This window comes from Neoarius graeffei, chromosome 24 (genome assembly GCF_027579695.1).
Source record: "Neoarius graeffei isolate fNeoGra1 chromosome 24, fNeoGra1.pri, whole genome shotgun sequence".
Lineage (NCBI taxonomy): Eukaryota > Metazoa > Chordata > Actinopteri > Siluriformes > Ariidae > Neoarius > Neoarius graeffei.
The window spans coordinates 20,733,635-20,760,460 of record NC_083592.1 but is presented as its reverse complement, the minus strand read 5'-3'; the positions used below and the strand labels follow the sequence as shown (position 1 = coordinate 20,760,460).

Here is a 26,826-nt window from a genome sequence, read left to right as displayed (position 1 = left end):
TGAATCTTTCCTTTTTTCAGTAGCTTTGTATAAACAATAACCGCTAAATGTAATGCAATGTTATGTAAGGTGATCGCCTAGGCATTCTCATTGTGAAAAGTAAGTCACATGTACATGGACTGGCATTTAATGCTGTATTTGTTCCTTTCTATTTGTTTTTTGTCTGTTCATATTCTTTTTGGGGGAGTAAAGTCAGTTTAAAAATGCCGTTAAATGCATAGGCCTATAGGCCAAGTTTAATGACCTTGAGGTTATCAGAGGTCATATGTCGTTTTACAAATGAAAAATGAATTCAGCACCCAAACATTTAACAAACAAGGCCATTTGCTAACTTCATTAATCATTTTAGTACTTTTCATTCCTTAGAAAGCTGAGAAACTGGGTTCAGCTGAGACGTTTACAGGCCCAAAGTTCAATGACCTCTAGAGGTCAACAGAGGTCAGATAGAGCTCGGCATATTGCAGATTTGAATTCGGCACACCCAAATTGACAAAATAAGACTGTTTGCCGACTTTGTCTCAAAAATGCCTTTAACTCCTTAAATAAGCACTTTTTTGAATTTTGGTACCAGTCTGATTTCGCACCATAATTAACTCCCCTCCTCACGGTGGAGTAGCAGAGCTCCATGTGCAAAATGTGCAGAGCGAAGCACCACACTTAAGAGAATATGGTAATGCATCAACCTGATTTTTGATGGCTTCTGCAACCCTACGACATCCGTATGCACATATGAACGACGCATGTGTACCACCACAGGGTACCATGTCATAAGTGCAAGTAACATCTCAAAACACTTGACCACAGGACAACAAAATTTGCATCTTTATTTACATAAGATACATGGATTTTTATCAAGCACTTTTTAATTTACTTTAAAAAAAAATGTGGGATTATTTACTAATGTATTTTACACTCATCAGGAGCTCCACTTTTAGGCAGTGCCTAAGTATTAGACTACAGAGCTCCAGTAATAATGCTGAGGTTTCTCAAATATCTAAATCTCTCAAACTAGGAATCAATTACAACCTGGTCACGATGACAATTGTTAACAAGAAATCCATCTGAAAAAAAAAACAGCTCTCTTTTTAAACATACCACCACTGAAGTTAAGACGTGAACCATCCTCATATTTGCATAAACTCCACTGAACACGACCTAAAAACAGAGCAAAATGATGAGTGCTGCAGTCCATGCTACCATGAATACACTGTATTTACTTTTAATAAGTGTAACTCCGTGCAGAATTTTTTTTGGGGGGGAGGCACCACACACAACTTTGGACTTACTGATGTGGAGGGAACTTTGGCGCTGTTGCGTCCCCTGCACAAAACCAACACACACAAAAAAAAACCCTTTAACCTAAGAACTAATCAATACCTTTAAATAGCAGCATATTTCACATCTCATTTTTTACAAGGTCATAAAAAACACAATGTCTCGCATAGATGTCAAGACTTCAATATTAAAAGCTCTTATAGCATCGTCAATGTGGCAGCTGGCGTATCACATCAAAAAGGCAAACATTCAGGTCTGTCACACTTTTGGCCTCAGATATTTAGCAGGTTAACTAACGAAGGCACCAAAACATATGAGATAATATATTTTCAGGAGAATGTCAATTACTTACAATTTACTTACTACTTTATAGACATGGTTTAAACAGATCAGACATAGTTTTAATGTTGAGCCATGAAAATGTTGCTGAAAACAAAAAATATTAAACCTGATGTTATCAATATGGTGTCCTCATTTCCATATTCACCATTTTTCTGGGTTCAATAGTCAGTAATGGAATTGTGCTTTTACTGCTTTATCTAAAATCACAAATTATTGCAGATTAACAATTGAGCCATTGTGATGCTCTACTTCTGGCTGAGGTCCTTAGCACTTTGCTCCTGTGGAGGACGGCCCCATATGGACAGTCTAAAGATACACTTAGAAGATGGCTCTGGACACTTACAGTTTTGCTAGAATGGCTTAGGGCTACAATTGCCATGATAAGTTTAGGACTGCAGCTCTAAAACAGTTTTGCACTCAAGTCAAAACTGAATGAAGTGTATTTTGTTGAACTTAACTGCTCATTGTTGGCGGTAAACAGTTGATAACTTCAACAAAATAGACATCATGTTAAAACTATAATGAATTTCCTAGTTACACAGTTGCACTTTATGAATATATAGGACACAGTTACAGAAGTGAGTTATTTATAATCATGCTATCTGTTATCACCCAGATGAGAATGGGTTCCCTTTTGAGTCTAGTTCCTCTCCAGGTTTCTTACTCATGTCGTCTCAGGGAGTTTTTCCTCACCACCGTCACCTCAGGCTTGTTCATTAGGAATAAAACAGACATTTAGACAATAGACATTTTCACAAATCAGCTTTATAGAAAAATAATTTTAAACCTATGAATTAATATAGGTTTAAAATTATTTTTCTATAAAGCCGATTTGTGAAAATGTCTATTGTTAAAAGCACTATCCAACTAAATTGACTTGACTCTGCGGCATAAACAGGGATCCACAGTAGTAAACTAGCTGGCTAAAGGTTAAAGCAACATTAGGTAGGAATTTTATCTTAAAATATCAGCTTCAAAATTATTTTTATTGGCTCAGCCTTTAGCTAAAGCCTATAGAGGCTGCTGTCTGTATGTTTAACCAAGTTTGAGCATGTTTTAGACTGTAATTGGTGTACCAGCTTCAGGCAGCGATTCCACAGTCTCAGGCTACATCCACACGACAACGGCAACGAGATGTTATTTAAAAATATATCGCGTCCAAATGGGCAACGATCAGTAAAATATCAGGTCCATATGGCAACGCAACGCTTGCTGAAAACGATGCAATACACATGCCACACCTCTAGGGGCGCTGTAAGACGGTCCCTTCGGAGACACCAGAACAACCCATACGAAAAAGTACAGTAAAGAACTTATAAGAGTTTACCACTGTCTTAGTAGTAAATCCTTATAAGGATTTATAAATAAATATGCCATGTATGATTTACTCCTGAAAGTGGCCCATTTTGCATTTTCCTCATACAAATTTTTAATGAAAATCTAGTATGTATGAAGTGAACATTGTGCATGGTTTTTACAGATAATGTGTATGATGAATTACACTGTCTTTGTATGCTTCACGTAATGTTTGTAGTTTTAAATTATATTTTACAGTTTAAAATGTATATGCCTTTTATATCCATATAAAAGGCATATACATTTTAAACTGTAAAATATAATTTAAAACTACAAACATTACATGAAGCATACAAAGACGGTGTAATTCATCATACACATTATCTGTAAAAACCATGCACAATGTTCACTTCATACATACTAGATTTTCATAAAAAAAATTGTATGAGGAAAATGCAAAATGGGCCACTTTCAGGAGTAAATCATACATGGCATATATATTTATTTATAAATCCTTATAAGGATTTATCCTTATATTTATAAGGATTTACTACCAAGACAGTGGTAAACTCTTATAAGTTCTTTACTGTTCTTTTTCGTATGGGAATAGAAGAAGTAAGGACGCATGCGCATAAACTATTATGCGCGAGACTTCATATTAGCCACAAAGTCAGGAAAATCTGTTCGGAAAATTACATTATAATGACCAAATACAATGGAAAGTATTTTTCCAGTCTCACCTGTGAAAGGTAATCCCATGTGATCTCGTTTGGACGGTAAACCTGTTGGTACAGTTAAACGCAGCTAATCTTTATTCTCCGCTTTGACCTTTCCAATATGGCGGCGAGGATGACGTATGCGGAAGGCGGTGTCTTTAATGGTCCGGAATAAATTGAATACTACACGTTGATGGATTAATTTGTTGTTTCTCACCTGTGAAAGGTAATCCCATGTGATCTCGTTTGGACGGTAAACCTGTTGGTACAGATAAACGCAACTAATCTTTATTCTCCAATATGGCGGCGAGGATGACGTACGCGGAAGGCGGCGTCTTTAATGGTCCGGAATAAATTGAATGATACACGTTGATGGATTAATTTGCTTTTTTGAGGAATGTATTCTAGGACTTAAACCATCATCTGAAGAGGTGAGATCGCTCTTTTTTCCCCCTAGTTTTGCTGGTGGGATTGACTCTGCCCTAAGGGCTATTCTCTCTCTCTCACTTTGCACCATTACACAATAAATATTCACAGTGAAAATATTTTGTAAGCGCGTTTCATGAACCAAGTTATAGGATTTGTTGACAACTCGCATCGCATCGCAATGAGATCATTGGCACTACTGGTGTTAAGAATCAGACCATTTCATAAATGAATATTTTGCTGTAGAGCTGCAGTGTTTGTACAATTGCATGTTTTTGCTTCACTATTCTGCTTCTTGCATTACTACTGTGAACTAACACTGAACATAATAATAATAATAATAATAATAATAATAATAATATCCAAGCTCGTGTTTCACTCTCACTAGTGCTCTGTAAGGCTTTTTCCTGGTGATATTCGTTACACTTCTACCTGGCGTGAAGCACTCACAGTCATGTGGTTGTGACGTCATCGTAAACAAATCCGTTTTACTCATCCAGACGACTTCACAACGGCAGCGTTGCCAGATCTTTCCACTCTGGAACCCGTTCTCAAAAAGATTGCGTTTTGGGCACCCAAAACGCCGGTGCCGTGTGGACGCCAGGTCTAAACGATAAGCAATTGTATCGGAGTCACCTGAATCCGTTGCCGTGTGGACAGGGCCTCAGTGTGGTGCTGCTGAGTACGGACATGCCATGTCACATAACCTCAGTTCACAATTGCCGCTTTTCCACTACAAACGCGGCTGAGCCGTGCCGTGCCGAGTCGAGCTGAGTCGGGCTGAGCGGGGCTGTTGGAGTTGCATTTCGACTACAACCGCGCTGAACCGTGCTGGCTGGAAGTGGGTGGACACATTGGGTGGAGTTAGTGAAAGTGGGTGGACGTCACGTGATGTCGTTAAGCAGCGCAAACAGTGACATCAGTGACAGTGGCGGAACAAGTCAGAGCCGGGCCGGGGGCGGGGCAAATGACCGGGCCCTTTATTAAAGCTTATCATAACATCATTTTAGGCTACAAAATGTCCGCAACTGCGGTGTTTACCAATTTCAACACTACCGGGTGCAACTATATGTTATTTAGTACATCAAGTCCTTCAAACGAACATGTAACTCAGAAACAAAAAACATTAGGATACTGTACATGGCTCATAATAAAACATCAATAGCCTATACTGCGCGCATTATTTGAAGGGCATACGAATGAGCGCTCAGAGGTTGCAACGGTGACAGGAAGAGTCAGAAATAAAAGGAGGGCGGTGCAAACCTCACTGAATGCACTGTGTTTACCAATTTCAACACTACGGGGTGCAACTATGTTATTTTGTACATTAAGTCCTTCAAACGAACATGTAACTCAGAAACAAAAAAACATTAGGCGACATACTGTACATGGCTCATAATAAAACATCAATAGCCTACTGCGCGCATTATTTGAAGGGCGAGCCTTGCGCTCCGCGAACTCGTGCACGATGCTCTGTATGTCACTGATTCAGTGATCTTTTAAGCGGTAGTCTCACGACCCGAATAGTAAACAATAAACATGGAGGACATGGAGTCGTTAGTGTTGCTGGTCTTGGTGCTGTGGCTTGTTGTCACCGACAACAATACTGGCAAGAGTGTATAGATGAGGCGAGGCGCATAAGGCTTCAGAAATTCTCGTAATTCGTAATTCTTCTTCTTCCGGGTTTGCGGTGTTTACAGATCCCAGCGCGCTCGCAGGGCGTGTGTGGGCATGTGAGGACACTCCTCCTCACCAATCAGTGCACAGGGGAGTGTCTGCTCACACCCCCAACCTCACTCGGCACGGCTTGGCTCGCTTCAGCCCCACTCCAAAACGGTGCGAGTTTTAGGGGCTAAGCAGGGCTGAAACGAGCTGAGTCGTGCTGGTTTTTGGTAGTCGAAACGCGAGCCGTGTCGGGCTGAAGTGAGCTGAAGCGAGCTGAAGTGAGCTGAAAAAGGGTAGTGGAAAAGGGCCAAATGTAATCCTCCATGGCTGAGCAGTCTAGAGCGCTGTCCAAGAATGGAACGGATTTTGCAATGTCAGTTCAAATCCTGGCGTCGATGTATTTCTGAGCGGGTCATTTTTTTTTTTATTTATGTACCGTAGTTTCTATCTCCCAGTCAGACAAAGGCTGAGATCAGACCTGCACAGGTATGTTGCACAGGTAGACCTGCACAGAGTACTCCATGGTACTCTGACTTGTAATAGGGAGAATGGCTTGTCTTCCATTCCGAGTCCATGCCCAATTCACCAGGTACAGCATGATGTAACTTTGGTAGGTTGTCCCTGAGACCTCTTTTGAGAACTTTGGAACACTTTAGGGCCTTGTGAGAACTTCATAATGCTTAATGCTTCCAAAAATCAGGCAGCAACATTACTGATGATAAGCAGCCAAATCGGTATTCCTAGTATGGACATTATAGCAGTCTAGGTGAAGAAACTAAACAAGATGCTATACTAGGAAACTGGGGGGGGGGGGGGGGGGGGGGGGGGTCTGACAAAGCAAGAGTAAGGCTACGTTTACATTAGACCGTATCTGTCTCGTTTTCTTCGCGGATGCACTGTCCGTTTACATTAAACCCCCTGGAAAAGCCAGGAAACGGGAATCCGCCAGCGTCCACGTATTCAATCCAGATTGTGTCAGCTCCGGTGCTGTGTAAACATTGAGAATACGCGAATACGCTGTGCTGAGCTCTAGCTGGCGTCTCATTGGACAACGTCACTGTGACATCCACCTTCCTGATTCGCTGGCGTTGGTCATGTGAGGCGACTGCTGAAAAACGGCGCGGACTTCCGCCTTGTATCACCTTTCATTAAAGAGTATAAAAGTATGAAAATACTGCAAATCACACACGGACTGGCCATTGGGAGTAGCGGGAGTTTTCCCGGTGGTTCAGTGTGGGCCGGCGGAGAAAAAAAAACAACAAAAAAAAAAAAACAGTTGCGCGCTGGCCTTTAATATGATAAGCAATGTTAACAGTTTCTTTAAGAAACTGTTAACATTGCTTATTACAGTTAACATTGCTTATTACAGTTGCGCGCTGGCCTTTAATATGATAAGCAATGTTAACAGTTTCTTAAAGAAACTGTTAACATTGCTTATCATATTAAAGGCCAGCGCGCAACTGTTTTTTTTTTTTTTTCTCCGCCGGCCCACACTGAACCACCGGCCCACCGGGAAAACTCCCGCTGGCCAGTCCGTGTGTGCTGCAAATACTGATGCAAATACTGCCCATTGTGTAGTTATGATTGTCTTTAGGCTTGCCATCCTTCCACTTGCAAGTAATAAGTGATATGCGCTGGGATCACACACACAGCGGCTCAGTCCCGAATCGTGGCTTGTGCACTTCACTCGCGCGCTGTATGAGCTGCGCAGGGCCGGAGTGCGCACCCTCCAGAGGGCACTCGCTGTTCAGGGCGGAGTGATTTGGAGCGCAGGATGCCTGCGGAGCCGAGCGTATCCATGTATTAGGCTTGCAATCCTTCTACTTGCAAGTGGTGAGCCTTGCGCGGCTTGCCATCCTTCTACTTGCAAGTGGTGAGCCTTGCGCATGCCCTAAATGCACTGGGATCATGTTACGCGCCGTCTGAAATGCACTGGGATCATGTTACGTGCCGTCTAAAGTCATGTGATTAGTGTATCCGCGTATTGGCGTTGCTGTGTGCACGGCTAACGGTTTTAGTGTAAACGCGAATCGTTTTAAGAACGTTAATCTGATGATCCGCTGATTCGACATAATGTAAACGTAGCCTAAATCATGGACTGGCTTTTACTTATTGGCGAGGGCGAAGAGAGAGAAAAGGCTACAAGATAAACAGTTGAGATGGCCTTCTTTCTGTTGAACTAGTAAATAATATTACATTAGCTTGCTTTGTTAGGGGCCGAGCACCAGAGGTGGTGTCCACCAGAGGCCGCTGCTCTGGAGCTGCAAGGCCCCATTGTTTTCGTACAGATTGTTTGTTATTTAGGGCCCAAGCATGGGAGGTGCGATATCTTTGCGAGGTCTTGCATGAAGTTGAAATGGCGAACCAATAACTTTATGCGTTTTGCCATGCAAACAGGAAGTGTGTCATAAATTCACTCTGCATTGTCTGACACTGTATGGCTAAAACTTCAGAGGTTATAAGATATAATGGTTCTGATGATATCCACAGGCCCAAAGTGACCCTCTGGTATAGCGCCACCATTTGGACTTAGACAGCAACAACTCCATTGCAAAAACACGGGTTACATTTTGATGTGCTCTTCCTAGGCGGTTTGTTGGATTCATGCCATATTCGGTATAAGTCATGTCAAGACATTGCCGATTTTAAATTACAAAGGGATTTGCGATACCTTGCAAGATGTTGAAATGGCGAACCAATAAATTTATACGTTACGCCATGCAAACAGGAAGCGTGTCATAAATTCACCATTCATTGCCTGATACGGCTAAAATCTCAGAGGTTATAGAATATAATGGTTCTGATGATATCCACATGCCCAAAGTGACCCTCTGGTATAGCACCATCATTTGGACCTGGACGGTAATGACTCCATTGCCTAAAAACTCTGACTCATGAAATTTGGTCCTCACATCAGTCCTGGCCACTGCTACTCAGGGATAGAGGCTTGGCCCCGGGTGTGTCCAGGAGACTCCATAGTGCCCCCACATCATTGAGACTTCTCCCCAATAAATAGTTTCACCGATCTGTGTCAAATTTGATAGGTATGTAGGGTGCCCCAAGATGAACAAAATTGTAATATACATTCTATTAGCCATCCTCAAGTGTGTCATTTTTGGTTTTGTGCATTTTGACGTGTTACATTTTGATGTACTCCTCCAAGGCAGTTTGGTGTGTTCATGCCATATTTGGTGTGCATGATGTCAAGATGTTGCTGACTTTGAATTGCAAATGGATTATGACAACTTGAAAGCTGTTGAAATGGCGAAACAATAAGTTTAAATGTTATGCCACATAAACAGGAAAGGTGCCATAAATTCACCATGCATTGCCTGATATAGCTCAAACATCAGATGTTATAGGATATGAGATGCTTCTGCTGGTGTCCACATGGCCAAAGTCACCCTCTGGTATAGCACCACCATTTGGACCTGGACAGTAATGACTCTATTGCCGAAAAACTTATCATTGGTGGCGCATACATCAGATACCCAGGCTTTTGTCTCACATCTCAGATGCGTGTGCATTGTTTGATGAGCACATGTGACGGGTCACAGACCCAGAGGTGCGAGGGCCCCTCATCGCTGCTTGCGGCTATATTTATTATTTGGTCTTCTTTTTCTTCAACACTTGGCCATTTTTGAGGTGGTTCCCATTGGCGAAAACTCATGAAATCTGTACACACAGTCATGCACACCGCTATTCAGCGATAGGGGCTTGACCCCAGGTGTGTCCAGGGCTCGACAGGGCTCGACATTTAAGACTGCCCAAGTGCAAGTGAAACATGCATTCAGGCAAACGGGATATGTCCCCGACATGCCCGAACAGGCAAGTTGGAACAAGCATATATTACGAACTAGCACCACAAAAATTAAGGCTTTTTGATCTTTTTTTTTTTAGGAACTGAAATAAAAGTCCCTCACTACATATCTGCCATTAGGTCTTGGCCGTTTTCTTAGTCTCGGTTTCATTTACTGCTTTGCAAGTTATTTTATATACCCCTGCTGTTGTACGCATACTGTTTATAGACCCCTTGTGCATGTTGTCACACATCACGTGATAATTACAGCTGGGGTCAGACAGACACCGTCTCTCATGCAAGCAACATGGTTAATTTTTGTGCCTTTTTGCTTGTTCAAATAGATAAAAGAATTTACCGTCTCCCCGCTATCAAGAAAAATGTTAACAAATAGATGCAAATGCTTCAAGAACAGGGTGGTTAAAGAATATGAAGAGAGGAGCTCAGCCTGAAAACTCCAGAGAAATTCATGATTGTATTTAAAATGTATTTTTAAAAAAAAGCAAAAGTCAGAAGTGGGTATGGAAGAGTTTGCTTAAGAATCTCATTTAATTTTTTTTCTGCTCGCATTCAAGTTAGCTCCTTCATGTAAGTGTTTGATTTTCTTTACAGGTGAAGCCGCTTCCTTACTTGACACAGAAAACCCAGATTGGTTTCAAACAACTCGGGCATAAAAAAACTCAACAAGGAGTGACATGCGTGATAAAACTTGAAAGAACAGAACAGATTAAGAGCAGAGAGAGCTGGAGCTTTCTGTTATCAGAGAAACACAGTCCTGTGCAAAATATATATATCATCCACCTCTAGGTTTATTTAAAAAAAAAAAAAAAAAAAAACCACCCGCACTGCGTCATGAGACTGACTGCACTGATTCAGTTACAGGTTGCCTACACACTAAACAATTTTAAACTCAAGCATTATCTTGTCTGTCATGACGCAACGCAGGTTTTTTTTTTTTTATAAACCTAGAGGTGTATGATATAACCAATATATTCTCGAACACAGTACTGTTCAAAAAAGTCTTGGCACCCTATTGATTTCTTCATACAAACTGTTATAGATTTAAATTTTATGATTTCTACATTATTGAGTAATGAAACTGCAGTCTGAGAGAGTCCTACACGAACACACGGAACTTTACAACAGCTGCATGCATGTGAAATGGAAATAAATCGACTAAGGCAGGAAAAACTTTTGGATAAAATTGTTATTGTCCATTACAAGTAAAAAGTAACCAATAACCAAATTTAATAATAAACTTAACCAATAACCAAACTTCAACTCAATGTGTGATCTTCATTTTACAGCGTGCGAAATACCCGGTTGTGCAGTTGCGCTGCGCAACCATATTTTGCCTGGCGCAACGCAATTTTAAACCCAGGTAGCGCAGTGCGCTACCTGAAATTTTGCAGTAGGGACACCGCTTTTCCCCTGCCTATTAGCTGTACAGCAGCAAGTTGGGAACTACAAGACTTGGACACGTAACACGACCCGCATGGGAAGTGCCGCTATACGTGCCGTTACCATGGCAGCAGCCCTGGTGGCAGCCCTCAGATGTGGCACCTGGACTAGGCGTGCCCGCTTACGTGGTAAATTCAATTAACTGGCCACCAATCACAGCCAGCAGCGGCGCCAACAAGCGGTAACGCCAAGTCAATCACCAAGAAGCGCGAAACTTGACAAATAACCCGGGAAACTGCGATGTTTCCCGAGAACTCAAAATATGCCCGTGATTGGTTGTATACAATAAACGGAAACTTCTGAACTCCCAAGCCTCGGTATCGAATTTTCTGGAAAAGTTTTGGGAGCACTTGTCGCTTGTAAACATGGCAGGGACTGGACAAAATACCCTATTCAAGTATTTCGCCAAGGCGTCAACCAGTCAAGATGATGATGACAACGCGGAAACTGTTGCTCCTACTCCAAGCGTTGAGGGACAAGGACAAGAGGCAGCGGTGGAGTCAGACGCCGACACCGATCACGAGCTCAAGCCTCCCAGATCCAAGCGAAAACGTGTCTATAGCTATGCTTTTCAAGAAAAATGGCTTCGTCACATCATTGATGAAGACTAGGGCTGGGTATCACCAGATACCTCACGATACGATACTATGGCGATATTTTGCCCACGATAACGATATTATCACGGTACAGCGATTCTGCGATAATCGATATATTGCAAGAAATTTCAACCACATCACAATATCTGTGTCACTGAAGAAAATCAGAATTTATTGACCACTGTAAAGTTACATTTCACATACATAACTACACACTCTTGCCAGACATATATTTCTCTATTCTACTGCTGGCAAAACCAAGAGTTGCTTCACTACAACATACAGAAAATTCCCATTTCTGTGCTAGTATTATCAACTTTTCTGTAAGCATGGACACATCAGTGCTGCTTAACAAGCAGAATCAAATTGTTTTATGAAAACTTAAAACTTGCACTGCAGACTGCACATACATTTCAGTGCTAACACTGAATCAATTTGTTCTTTGTAAACTTGAGAACATATACCTGAGAACATTTAACTTGTGCTTATTTTGCAGGAACAACACACTGTCTGAAACACACTGAAAAGTGCAGTGGGCATCTTAATTGGAGCATCTTAATCAGGGATGCAAACAGCGCGCCTTTTGGCGGATGGCGCCTTTTTCACGGCTGAATCGCGCAGATCCGATTTTTTTTTTTTTGGGGGGGGGGGGGGGGCGTGTTGGAGTGTCTGATTATAATTTCAAAGTAAATTCTGTATTAAAATTACTAAATAAGCAAATCCGTTACAGTCCATGAAACAGGAAGTATAAGGAAAAAACATTTTAAATCGGGAAGCTGCGCACATTTGCGCAGTCCTGCCGCTCAGGCTGCACAAATGTGCGCAACTTCCCGATTTAAACTGTTTTTTCCTCATCCTTATACTTCCTGTTTCATGGACTGTAACGGATTTGCTTATTTAGTAATTTTAATACAGAATTTACTTTGAAATTATAATCAGACACTCCAACGCCCCCCGTAAAAAAAAAAAATTCAGATCTGCGCGATTCAGCCGTGAAAAAGGCGCCATCCGCCAAAAGGCGCGCTGTTTGCATCCCTGCTTAATTTAATTGGAGCGAAACAGGTTTTGCAAAGTGCATTCTCTTTGTCCGGCTCACTTTTTTTTTTTCTCCTTTCCTTTGGAATCCAAAGTGCCTCTAAACATCTGCCTTAAAGTTCGGCGGCGTCTCTAGGTTAATGTTAACAGCCATGCTTGCCTGTTTTTTTTTTTTTTTCCCCTCACTGCAACCGCCGGGGAAAAAAAGAGAAGACGAAGAGTGCCTTGCAGTGAGGTAGCGGCACAGCAACACCTCGCGGAGCGGAGGTGCGGAAGTCGTACTGGATTTACAACCCGTCTGAAACATGATTTTATTATTTGAAAAAATATCGATATTCAAATTTTGAGTATCGATATTGAATCGGAAGACAAAGTATCGCGATATATCGCTGTATCGATATTTTTGCACACCCCTAATGAAGACGGTGAGAAGATGGTGTGTGACGTCTGTTTACAGTTTGCACCAAGGGGAAAAACCTCCTTTGTCGATGGTTGTAAAACTATGAAAATCACCAGTGTTGCGGTTCACGAGGCCTCCGATACACACACGGCTGCTGAGAAAAGAAAGAGAATCTCAGAACTGCCGTGTCAGGTTCGTTATTTCCCGTCAAAATTCATTTTAAATCATACAAGAGCCAGGTGATTCCGAAATACATTTGAAAATAAACCCTATCATCATATCTCCGCGTAATTTTCTTAGCATGGTTTAATTTTACCACATGCAGGCCAAGGACTGCACCGTATGGGAGGAGGCGCAGGGAACCCGATCAGTCTCCAGACTATACCTCTTCAGAATCAGAAGACTTGTAACTTGTTAAAGGTAACATTGTTAAAGGTTTTTAGTTAAAGGCTATTAGTGAGGTTGTTAAAAGTTGTTAGGTAATGTATGTACTTAATTTGGAAAAAGTCACTTGTAGGTGGAGCAACCTGAAAGTTTGATGTGCAACCTAGTTTTTGAGCCAGGTTGCACACTGGACAACCCGGCTCAAAAAAGTATTTCGCACACTGTTTTATGTTGCATTTCACAACTATCCTATGGTTTTCCTAATAATTAATTAATTAATTAATTAATTAATTAATTGGGGGGGGTAGTACTCGCAAAATAGGCAGCAAGTGATAATATTGGCAAGGCAAGTGGGTTTAAAAGTTAATGACGAGCCCTGTCCATAGTGCCCCCATATGCCATTGAGACTCCTGACTGATACATAGTTTCACCTATCCATGTCAAATTTTGTAGGTGTGTAGGGTGCCCCAAGATGAACAAAACTGAAATGTACAATAGTTTTAGCCAATTGACTTGCGACAGGATTTGCAATCTCACAAGACGTTGAAATGGCGATCCAATAAATTTGTACGTCACGCAAACAGGAAGCGAGTCATAAATTCACCATGCATTGCCTGATATGGCTCAAACTTCACAGGTTATAGGACATTGTGGTTCTGAAGATATCCCCATGCCCAAAGACACCCTCTGGTATAGTGCCACCATTTGGACCTGGACAGTAATGACTCCATTGCCTAAACGCTCATCACTGGTGGCACATCCATCAGATACCCAGGCTTTTGTATCACATCTCAGATGCGTGGACATTGTACGATAATGTGAGACAGCTCGCAGAACCGGAGGCGCCATATATACCATCTGTATACTATATACCATTGCAGCTATATTTTTTTTTTTGTTATTGGGAATAATCAGTAGGCATATCAGGTGAAAATTCAAATTCTCTCACTGAATTTAGAATTGAATGCTAAACAGCATATGTTTTACAGAATTAAAACATGTTTATTCGTTCTTGAACGATTTTTCAAAGACTGAAAAAATAGCTTAATTTTTTTCAAAAACTGCCGTAATTATACTGTATACATTAGGATAACATGGTCCAAAATGGGCCTAATTAACAAATGAGTAAAAACTTTAAAAATCAGCAAAAAAATATGCAAATTAGCATTTAATTTGTATTAATTATGCCAATTAGGTAAATGTTAAATTGGTACACTCTTCTTCAAAGTTTCACCAAATGGCTTTATTTGTGCAATATAAAGCTCTCATTTATACATCACAAAGGAGAAATCAATGCTAAATTCTAAAATATACATGAATAACCATTGAAATGTCATTCACGTATACCATTCCCCCCCGTTTTCTTGTGCAACCCTTTGAGAAGCCCAGGCCTAAATTATTACTCGTACAAACTGCTACTATCACAACAAATAATAATAATAATAATAATAATAATAATAATAGAGCAACAATGGCAACAACACCTGCACATGAATTAATTTTTACTGGCACATCAGATACCCAGGCTTTCGTCACATATCTTTGATGCGAAGTTTGCATGTTCTCCCCGTGTCCGCATGGGTTTCCTCCGGGTGCTCACAGTCCAAAAGACATGCAGGTTAGGTTAACTGGTGACTCTAAATTGACAGTAGGTGTGAATGTGAGTGTGAATGGTTGTCTGTGTCTATGTGTCAGTCCTGTGATGACCTGGCAACTTGTCCAGGGTGTACCCTGCCTTTCGCCCGTAGTCAGCTGGGATGGACTCCAGCTTGCCTGCGACCCTGTGGAACAGGATAAAGCAGCTAGAGATGAGATGAGATCTTTGATGCGCGTGTACTGTATAATGACCACATGTGACAGGTCGTGGAACCAGAGGCGCGAGGGCCCCTCATTGCCGCTTGTGGCTATATTTATATGTAGTTTTGTTTCACTTGCTTGATGATTGGCCTCCTTAAAGTTGTTGACTCGCTAGCTTGTGATCAAGTCAAATTTAATTTTATAGTGCTTTTAACAATATACACTGTTGCAAAGCAGCTTTACAGAAATTTAAAGACTTTAAACATGAGCTAATTTTATCCCTAATCTAGCTCCAATGAGCAAGCCTGTGGCGACAGTGGCAAGGAAAAACTCCCTCAGACGACATGAGGAAGAAACCTCGAGAGGAACCAGACTCAAAAGGGAACCCATCATCATTTGGGTGATAACAGACAATGGGATTATAAATACCTTGCTTCTATAACAGTGTCCTCTATAGTCACAAATAACTGTGAAACCAGGAAATTCATTATAATTTTAACATGAAGTCTGTTTTGTTGAAGTTATAAACTGTTCATTGATAAAACTTGAGTCCAAAACTGTTCATTACAACTGCAGTCCTAGAGTTAGCAAATTAACTGTAGTCCTCAGCCATAAAAGCATTACTGTAAGTGTCCAGAGCCATCTTCCAAGTGCGATGTTCAACTGTCCATATGGGGCCATCCTCCACAGGAGCAATGCGATGATACTCCAGCCAGACGTAGGGCATCAGGATGGATCAGGCAGGTCCAAGGAGCAGAAGTCATCAGCATCTCAATCTCAGGATCAACATGCAACTCAGAGGGACAGACAGAGTGGGGGGTCATAAGCCAAGTCAGTCCACTTCGATGGAGGCCTAGCTGCTAGCTACATCAAAGTGATGTTCACAAACTTGCTAGATAACACTCGGACATCGGTACCGGTAATGAGTGCTCTTACATCAGTCACTGTCTAGCTTTATTGGAGAGTTTGCATCACTGTGTCAGAGGCAGTGGTTACGTTAGACTTTTTCATTGTCCGTCATTTTGACGGACAGGGTCGTAAAAATTCCGTCATTGTCCATTATTATCTGTCATTTTATTTTAACTTTTAAATGACAATGTATATAGGCTATAAATGCTATATATTTAATAACTTGTGTTTTCATGGACTCATTTTCATTTAAAAATTAATTCACAGAACAAGCTTGTATTATTTAATCATTTATTTATGTATTTATGATGCAAAAAGATGAACAGAGATTCTGACGTTCGGTCACTTGTGAACCCATTTTCCCTCCGCTAAAAACACTGCAGCTGTTGTGCCTTAACGGGCATATGAACAATGTTATTTTATAACGTAGCAAGACAATTGCAGTTAAAATATGAACAGTCCACTACAACGATTTAAGTGACAATCTAATTTGACCTGTTTGTGTGAGCTCAAACCTTCCTTCTGGCCCGCATGGATTTAAATTGGGAGCTCGCTTGTGCATAATCAAAGTAGTCAATGGAGACTGCTGCCGAGGCAATTGTCATTAAATTTTGCGTCTTTGCCTCGGACAGACAACTTCTCATTGACGTTTTAATTTTATTCTGAAGGCTGAACCCGCGCTCTGCTGTGACACTGGAGACTGGAATAACCAGCGCCACTTCAGCCAAAGTTCTGAAGTCGGGAAACATTTCTCCCAGGGAAGTGATCAGACGCTGGCAAGAGCCTCTGAAAGTTGGATTTCCCAACCCTGCTAGTACTCTCTTCATAGGGAGGAAATCCTGCAGCATGCGGTCTTTCTGCACCAGTGGTGCAGCTGCACCCCACGTCTCGGCTCGGCGGTGCCTGGAACCCGACACGGAAGGTCTTAAATAAAACGAAGTTATGTTTAAATGTTAGTTTGTCTACCCGTGCTCTCATTAAAATGATAGTTTAGCAGATATTCGAGCAGTGATGTTCCTAAGCTTGCTGGGGAAGAATACAATAAATCGACATTTGTTTCATTTTAAAAACAAGAAAACAACTAGCCTAAATGAGCACTATTGTATAGGCAGGGAAACGACACAACCAACCCAATGCAGCTCTTTTTTTAATAGCAAAAATGACGTGTCTTCTGCAGAGAAGGGAAACATTAATACATCTCACTGTGCTAGTGGTTAGAAAAGTCAGAGTGCGGTCAGGAGCGCGATGGGGGGGGGAACAGCCTTGCGCAGTGGCTACAACGTATACATGAGTAGCCTATGCACTGAACATCAAGACTGCCGCAACGTCGGCTCAGATTGAAAGTGACGGCAGTGAAGACTATGTATACTGTATGTAAGAAAACTCTGCCACAACTTGCCAATCATTTCAATTGTGTGTTTCATTATGTTTTATTATTGTTATTATGAGGCTATTATTGTTATAGGTAATGGTAACGGTAAACATCCGTCAAAATGACCGACGGCCTTCAGATTTTTCCGTCATAGCTAAAAGAAAATCCGTCAATGACGGACAACTGTCGGTTAACGTGACCTATGGTCAGAGGCATCCACATTTTGTTCATTTGTGAACATGAGGCAGTTGAACAGGTGTCAGCTTTCATGCAAAATTTGCCTATTATGGGATAGAATATGAAAACCTAGATCTTGGGTGGCCAACCCGCGGCTCGCGAGCCGCATGCGGCTCTTTGCCCGGTGTCATGCGGCTCTTACGTTCATATCGAAGTTTGTGTTTGTGGGGTTTTTTTTTTAATGTGCATGTGCGCTTTGCTTGAGTTCAGTATGGTATTTTCGTCAAATGCATCTTCGCTTTGCTTGGGTATATTACGGTATTTTCAGATCATGTCAAATGCGCATGTGCGTGAGATAATCGCTAAGTTTTTGGGCAAGGTGTATCTTGTGTCAAGTAGCCTCTCAAAATGGCAATGAAAAAATGCACAGCAAAACGAAAATATGAAGACGAACATAGGACATTTTTAACAGAGTGGGAGAGTTTATACTTTTTTGCTGAACGTAATGGCAAGCCATTCTGCCTTATATGTCAGTTGTCATTAGCTCATTTCAAAGCTTCCCGCCTCCCTGAATAAGCAAGGAGCCAGATATGCAACACTAATTGAAAACCTGCACGAAAGCTTTGTAACCCGGTTCCGTGATATACAACTGAAAAGGCCACAGGTTACGTTCCTCGTCGACCCATTCAATGCAGAGATGGACTGTTTGAAAGCCCCGCTTGTCACAGATGAGGCTGCGGCTGAGTTGGAGATGATCGATCTTCGTGAGGAAGACCAACTGAAACCTGTTTTGAGGGAAGGCACCATTGAGTTTTGGAAAAGTGTGCCATTGGAAAAATACCCGAATGTGAAACGGGCTGCGCTTAAGATACTGTCAATGTTTGGGTCAACATACGTCTGCGAGTCTGTGTTCTCTACCATGAAACACGTGAAGTCAAAGCATCGTTCTGTTCTGACTGAAACCCATGTGAAAGAACTGCTTCAAGTGGCAACGACGGAATACAAGCCAGATTTGAAGAGGATTGTTCAAGGCAAGGAATGTCAGAAGTCCCACTAAGCAACATGCATAGTAAGTGCATACAATATTGATTGCTGTAAATGACTGGCCTGTGGTATTAGTACTGACTGAAGGAGTAAATTTCTCTCATGTTGGCGTGTGACATTTACTATTAATCTGGCTGAGCAGAGGTGCGTGCTTGTGCATGTGTGTCTGTGGGGGGGGGGGGGGGGGGGGGGCGATGTTCATGTGCGGTCATGTGTATGGTGTGGCTTTTTTTTTGGTAATGCCATGAGTCCCACTAAGCAGCATGCATAGTAAGTGCACACAATGTTCATTGTTAAAAATGACTGGCCTCAGCCTGTGGTCTTAGTACTGTAGGAGTAAATATGTTGGTGTGTGACATTTACTATTAATCTGGCTGAGCAGAGGTGTGTGTGTGTGTGTGTGTGTGTGTGTGTGAGTGAGAGAGAGGAAGGGATGGGTGATGTTCGTGCGCCCATGTGTATGATGTGGCTCTTTGCGGTAATACAGTAAAAAATGTGGCTCTTGGTCTCCAACTGGTTGGCCACCCCTGACCTAGATGAACACCCTCGGACACCCTTGATAAAGGCCATGGAAGCACTACGTCTTATCTTACAGCCACAGTGTTCATCTGAAGGCTTGCTGATGGACAACATTGTGGACACGAATGACGTGATGTTAGGATTTTGAAGGTGTGCATGGTAGCCTTTTCTCACACCTCTACTACACTTGCCTACAGTATAAACCCTGTCTCTGCATCATGACACAAACACACCAGCACAGAAGCATACTCTGGCTTTACAGCATCATTTTGCATCTGCATAGTGGTGGCACTTGTGGCTCAGTGGGCGTCACCCACAGAAACACACTTGTTATTTACTTGCAAGTAGAAGCCAATTTAAGAAACTCATTTTAAAACCTGACCTCACACAAGATGGCTTTCCCACACATTAAAATTATTTAGTCCAACTAATAAATGTTGCCTTGGCAATAGATGTTTATAATACATTTAAATATTCACTAATGAAACCAGATTTTAAATAGCGTCTAAGGATTATTAAGGCTCCAACACTCCATATTATCTGTTGACTCGTCTTTTCGAGGGCCAATGTTAGAAGTCAATGGGCAATTTTCTGCAATGATGGGCTTCAAGATTCCTATTAGGAGAAAATTATGAAACTAAAACGAGCAACATTAGTTGCACTGGCACATCAAAATAAACGCCAGTGGATGAGTGGGGACCCCAAAACACACAAATCTACATCCCACATGCATGTTTCTCTGGTACAATGTTTGCTCTCCCTCATTTCTGAAGTGGGACGTGATTTGCTACTTAGAACCGATAGCACACTCCCGTTGGCCAGAGCGTGGCACAGCAACCAACCATAGGCCTTGTTTCAAACTACAGCCAGGTTCAGCTGTTGCAACAGAATAAAGGTTGGCCTCCACAACCGACTTAGCATCTGTACATTGGACCGCCTTGTTTGTCTAAGCTACGCCAAGACAGCCATTGAGGATTTCCCATTTGAGGAAACCGCAGAACTTTTCATACAACCACATCTGAGGCGTGTGTGAAATCGCTAATTCATGTCCAGAAGCACCAGCGACCGGTGGTTTTCTCCAGCTACACAGATGGTCTGCGCCAGCTACTCGAGCCCAGAAATAACTTGCCTTTCAATGTTCAAGTGATTTGTATAGTCTCTGCTGCCCATAATTTGCTGCAAAACCAATTATTTCACCACGAAATTGTCATTGATTTGAGTCATGACTAGAAGAAACGCCATATTTGTTGATCGATTCTCGCACTCCGATTGGCTGAGCTGGACCACGTGACCATGTAGTTATGTTACAGTGCCAGGCAGCATACTACAGAGTAGGGCTGTGCGATATATCGAATATACTCGATATATTGCCGAAAATTCTGTGCGCGATACATAATTATTATATCGTAACTATCGAGTATTTTATGGTCATCTTCCAACTTGCGTTCGTTTCGTGTTTAAAACATTTTCTGGTGGTTTTCTCCCTGTCCCTCAGGCAGTAACGTGAGAGGCTGCCTAAGGGTAAAGAAAACAATAACGTCACGCACTCGCCAACCAATCCCAGGCGACATCTCGGTGCTGAAAGGAACTTCCGGGAAGATTTTCTAGTTTCGGTTGTGTTGCCAGATTGGGCGGTTTTAAGTGCGTTTTGGCAGGTTTTGAACATATTTTGGGCTGGAAAACATCAGCAGTATCTGGCAACACTGCTGGCGGGAAGATTTCCTGGTTCCGGTTTACAGCGCTGACTCAGTTCGTGCAATCGCTGATTTTGTATAGGCTACCGTGTAAGCTCTGTCAATTTCAGTGACAAATTAAAAATGGAAGCGGACGAATTGGTTCCTAGAAGAACTAGTAAGGGGTCAGTCATCTGGCATTTTTTTGGATATCGCGAGGAGGACGTGGAACAGCAAATGCCAGTTTGTAAAGTGTGCAAAAAACCTGTCATCACGAAAGGCAGCAGCCGGAATTATACACATCTGAGAGGCAGAGCCAGAAAACATTCAGTTCAAAAGTGTGCAAAGAGAAAAATTATGTTTTGCAGATCTCTCTCTTCTCTCCCTCAATCTCTCTCTCTATTGTGAATGTTCCAGTGGTTCTCAGGTTAATAGCTTGATCTATTTTTTTTTAAATAATTTAATGAATGAGCACTTTTCTTATTTAGGCTAAATGTCTTTCTCAGTGTTGAGCTTGCACTTTATTGATTTGAGCTCTGAGCAGCTCTGTATTGTCTTGCCCCTTTGTTGCAATTTTCAAGATTGTTTTTGCAGTTTGTGCCACATCTTTGTTGAATATAGTCTTATTTCGATTCAACTGTGATTAATCACTAACATGAAAATTTAAAATGTGTTGTTGAAAACCACCTGTAAAGTTAACCAAGAATGTTATTTAATCTGCAGGGATTGTAGTGAAAACAGTAAAGAGTAAAAGTTAGATTTCATGGGGTCCTTTAGAGGAGATTTAAATATATCGAGATATATATCGTATATCGTGAAATGGAGAAAATGTATCGGGATATTCATTTTTTCCCATATCGCACAGCCCTACTACAGAGGGTAACTGAAAGCCAAGCATGCATACATCCGGAGGGAAATTACATACATATTTTGCAAGTATTTTACAGGGAAATTGTTAGTAATTTATTAACTGAGAGTGCACCAGAAAGCATGTAAATTTCAAAATATTCGGGGGATATCCCCACACCTCCCCGAGCATTAGCCACCTACTACTCTCTCACCAGCTACTTCAGATTTTCTAAAGAACCCTGTCTAATATTTACATATGCTCACTATGTAAATGTAAAGGTTAGCATCTGTGGTTGGGACAACAATTACCAATTTACCACAACATGCTAATCAGGACTGAGCATTGCAAAATTAGGCACAAAGGCTATATGTGCAATAAAATGGCACAAAATAAAGAATTTTCTTGAAATATGACTGACTCTTTTTTCAGAAATTCACTACCTAAAACCTTATTTTAAAGAGCTTCTCCCAACTGTTTTTCCATGCCAGGATTGCACCAGAGGACCAGAAATTTGCTTTAATATTTCAAGTTTTTCCCAGGGGAGCGTGCCCCCGGACCCCTCGAGCAGTTCTTCGCTCAGCCATCAGAAACCCATCTCTCAATTTCTAGATAATACCCTGTGTGGCAGCGGGGGCATGGTCAAGCATCGGTCTGTGACCGGAGGGCGGAGTCAAGGAAGGTAAGTGGCAGAATCACTGCACCTGATGTCAGTTAACCTGTGTCTTCCCCAGTGACCACGCCCTATATAAGGAGGAAGAGAGCGAGCAGAGGAAGAGAGCGAGCAGAGGAAGGGAGCTCTCTCCCCAACCAAACGATTGATGTGTGCGCGCGTGTCTGTGTGGCTGGGAGATTGTAATAGCACTGAAAAGTGTATTTAAAAAAAAAGACCCAGTTCTGGTCTGCTGTACTTCTGTGCTCCACCCACCTGCTCAAAGTTGTACAGTGGTGCCGAAACCCAGGAGCCGGAGCAGAGAGGAGAACGGCCCCATGGAGTCCTCCCCCTTCACGGACCTGATCCAAGCCCTCGCCACGGCCTAACATAGCCGGCACCAGGCACTGGTCGCTCTCCAAAAGGAACAAGAGCAAAGGTTAGAGGCCCTGGTGCTGGCACAACAGAAAGATCATCAGGCATTCTGGCACCTCCTCACGTCGGCGGAGTCCAGCACCTCCACTGCCGCGGGCCCTCCCCACCTCGCCCTAACTAAGATGGGCCCGCACGACTACCCCGAGGCCTTCCTCACGCTCTTCGAGCAAGCAGCAGAGGCCTGGGGCTGGCTGGTCGAACAGCGCGAGGCACAGCTGGCTGCACTACAGCTACCTGCCGACAGCTGGCTGGTCTACGCAGACCTGCGCCGGGCTGTCCTCCAGCATGTGGGGCGCACTCCAGAACAACGCCAGTGCTTCCGCGCTCTATGCCTAGAGGAGGTCGGCCGGCTGTTCGCGTTTGGCCAGCAACCCTGGGACGCCGGCTGAGGGCTGACAACCGTGACGCTGAGGGAATCGTCAATCTGGTGGTACTGGAGCAATTCATCGCCCGACTTCCCGAAGGGACTGCGGAGTGAGCCCAGTGCCATCACCCGGTGTCGCTGGATCAGGCCATCAAGCTGGCGGAGGACCATTTTGCAGCTGTTCCAATGGCAGGACAGCAGATCTCTTCTCCTCTCTCTCCCCTCCTCCCCTTCTGTTCCTCATCCTCACCCCGTTCCCCCACCGCGGAGGCAGGCTCAACCTCAGCCGGCCCGTCGCACCCGGGGTGCCGGCCTGTTTCCCAGTTCCGTGTCTGTCTCCCCCCCAGGTGAGTGAGCCCCAGAGCGCTGGTGCAGAGAGAAAGCGAGTCCGGGCCGGTTTGCTGGCGCTGCGGGGAGCCGGGCACCTCCAGCATCAGTGCTTGGCAATGGAAGTGGGCCGCGGTGGTCCGGATCCCCGACGTGCCAGGGACCACCGTTGATTGGGCCGGAGAGTATCACAGACCGATGAGTTTCCAAGGAAATACGCATCACGCTTTGGTGGACTCCGGCTGTAATCAGACCTCAATCCACCAAAGCCTGGTGCAAGACGAGGCATTGGGGAGAGCACAATTGGTGGTGTGTGCGCACAGGGATGTTCACAACTACCCTTTAGTGTCGGTCCACATTCTATTTCAAGGGGAGAAATTTAGTGTAAAGGCGGCAGTTAATCCTCGCCTTACACACTTGATAATTTTGGGGACTGATTGGCCGGGATTTCGGGAATTAATGAGTCATTTAGTGAAGAGTGGGTCCTGCCGTAGTTCAGCAGGGGGAGGTCCTGGTTTGGCATTAGCGGGAGCAGCTGTCACAGAGCTGTCTACATCACCGTGTCAGAGTGAGGAGCAGCAGGCTCCTCCTCCCTCTATCGGGGAATCCCTCGCGGATTTCCCGTTAGAACAGTCGCGAGACGAGACTTTGCGGTATGCGTTTGACCAAGTGAGAGTAATCGAGGGTCAAACGCTCCAGCCAAATGCCACCCCGTCCTTCCCCCATTTCTCCATTATGAAGGACAGATTATACTGAGTGATGCAGCACACTCAGACTAAGGAGCCGATCACGCAAATTTTGATCCCAAAGAGCCGCCGGGAATTGGTATTCCAGGCGGCTCACTTTAATCCCATGGCTGGACACTTGGGGCAGGATAAGACACTAGCCCGAATAATGGCCTGGTTCTATTGACCAGGGATTCGCGGCGATGTCCGTAGGTGGTGTACGGCATGCCGCGAATGCCAGTTAGTAAATCCAGCGGCCATTCCAAAAGCACCTTTGCGTCCTCTGCCATTAATTGAGACCCCGTTCAAAAGAATTGGGATGGATCTCATCGGACCATTAGATCGGTCAACACGAGGGTATCGCTTTATTTTAGTTCTGGTGGACTATGCAACGCGATACCCAGAAGCAGTGCCTCTTCGCAATATCTCAGCACGTAGTATTGCGGAAGCACTCTTCCACGTCAGCTCCCGAGTCGGAATCCCCAAAGAAATTCTGACTGATCAAGGCACTTCGTTTGTGTCATGCACACTGCGCAAACTGTATGGGTTACTGGGAATTAAGCCGAACCGCACCAGCATTTATCACCCACAAACGGATAGTTTAGTCAAACGGTTCAATCGCACCCTCAAGAATATAATTAAAAAGTTTGTACGCGAGGACACACACAATTAGGATAAATGGCTCAAACCCCCGTTATTCGCAGCGCGAGAGGTCCCACAAGCCTCCACGGGGTTCTCCCTGTTCAAAATATTATATAGGCGTTAGGGCTGTGCCGATAGACGATGCCATCGTCCATCGACGATGGTGGTCATCCATCACGATGGAGAGCCACCATCGTGATACCACGCCCCCTCCTGTCATAAACATGCATATATCATCTGGGCCTATTTAACCTAAAAAGTTATTTTTTTGTTAGTTTAGTTAGTTTTGTTTAATATATAAATACATAATTATATAAATCATTATAAAGTAATATCCTATTACCGCTTGTTCACGTAGGCTATGGTGCAGGGACGTGCTAGTGAACATAACATGTGGTTACGCAAATACAGTATGCTACTAATAATAAATTTTGACTTCATTTTTTAGCCTACACTATACTTTTAATGTAAAATTTGTCATGTTGTTCAAACAAATAGCCACTATTAACGACTTCAGTCGGGAAATATTGCACCTTATCAAACGGCAGTGAAGCGCAGACTTCGGCAGAAGTCAAATAACTTTAATCTGGTAAATAGGCCTACTTTCAGACACAAAATGGTCCACTCTAAGCCATTATGTCAAACCAAATGGAAGAATGAAGGTGATTCTGACAAATGTAAAGACAGTAAAAAAAACAATATTAAATCATGATTTTAAAAGCTGGTGCAATAATTCAAACACTAATAAATTGGAAAAATTAGCGCGTTCAAGTGCGCACTAAAGGCCGAAATGCATCTTCAATTGATATGGTGTAAATAAACAATGAGTAATAGCTTAAGTGGAGTTTCTTCTCATAATTTGAATACTAGTCTTTCATTGTTAGAGCAGATTAGTATCTTGCCGTGATCAGTGAGTGCTCGGGGAGGTTCATTTCCACCTGCGCTTTGCGCAGCTCATTTCTCCGAAGCCAGCTGTGCGCAAACGCAGTGCTGACTGCTCGGCAAACTCCAAACGCTCGGTCTGTACTGGCCCTCTGTTGCGCAAGCGAGTTGGTTATGGCCAGGTTCAAATTGTGCCCAAAACAACTTAACCATGGCCATTTCAATTGCCTGATGGCTGTGACAATATTCGCCCCGTTGTCCGTTGTTATACAGGCGATCTTTTTCTCCTCTATTTTCCATTCGGCAAGTGTCTCGCGCAATGCATCTTCTAAATTGTCCGCTGAATGTGTCTCTGGCATGAAACTCGTCTGCAGGCATTTGGACTGCATTGCCCACTCTCGGTCCACATAATGTACGGTAGCTGACATATAGGGCATCATGTTGCAGCTGGACCACATATCCGTTATCAAGGCCAAATATTCCACATCACCTAGCGCTTTTTCTTCTTTACGTGCCAAAGCCTCGGATGAGTATCTAATACTTTTAATAATAATAATAATAATAATAATAATAATAATAAAAGGTATTAAAATCCTCCCCCCCCGCCCACGATATGATCGTCCATCATGATGTTTGCACTGTAAACATAGTCGATGCCAATTAAGGGGACATCGCACAGGCCTAATAGGCGTAAGCCACGTGGCATCCTAGATGTACTGCGGGAAAACTGGAAGGAGGGACCTTCATCGAGCAAAAATAAAATTCAATACAGTTATCGACCTGCACGCAAAACTCCACACACACACACACACACACACACACACACACAACCCAGGAAAATTTGCAGCAGGCCCAAGAACGGCAAATCCGCCTGTACGACAGGGGTACGCGCCTTAGGGAGTTCTCACCGGGAGATAAAGTACTCCTACTGTTGCCTACGTCGAGCTCCAAATTGATCGTCAAGTGGCAAGGACCCTTTGAGGTCACACGGCGAGTCAGGGACGTCGACTATGAGGTGAGGAGAACAAACAGGGGTGGGGTGCTACAGATTTACCACCTCAATCTG

General features: G+C 43.1%; 1 protein-coding gene across 7 annotated transcripts in view; it reads right to left on the bottom strand.

Moving 5' to 3' along the window:
* Window positions 1-26,826, bottom strand: part of atxn2 (ataxin 2) — a 203,780-nt gene that overhangs the window by 131,627 nt on the left and 45,327 nt on the right. For all 7 annotated transcript variants that reach the window (XM_060906876.1, XM_060906877.1, XM_060906882.1 and 4 more), the window contains 2 exons: window positions 1,287-1,320; window positions 1,096-1,155 (listed from right to left, as the gene is read on the bottom strand). In XM_060906876.1, coding sequence (XP_060762859.1) covers window positions 1,096-1,155; window positions 1,287-1,320 — 94 coding nt within the window. The remainder of the gene's footprint in view (window positions 1-1,095; window positions 1,156-1,286; window positions 1,321-26,826) is intronic.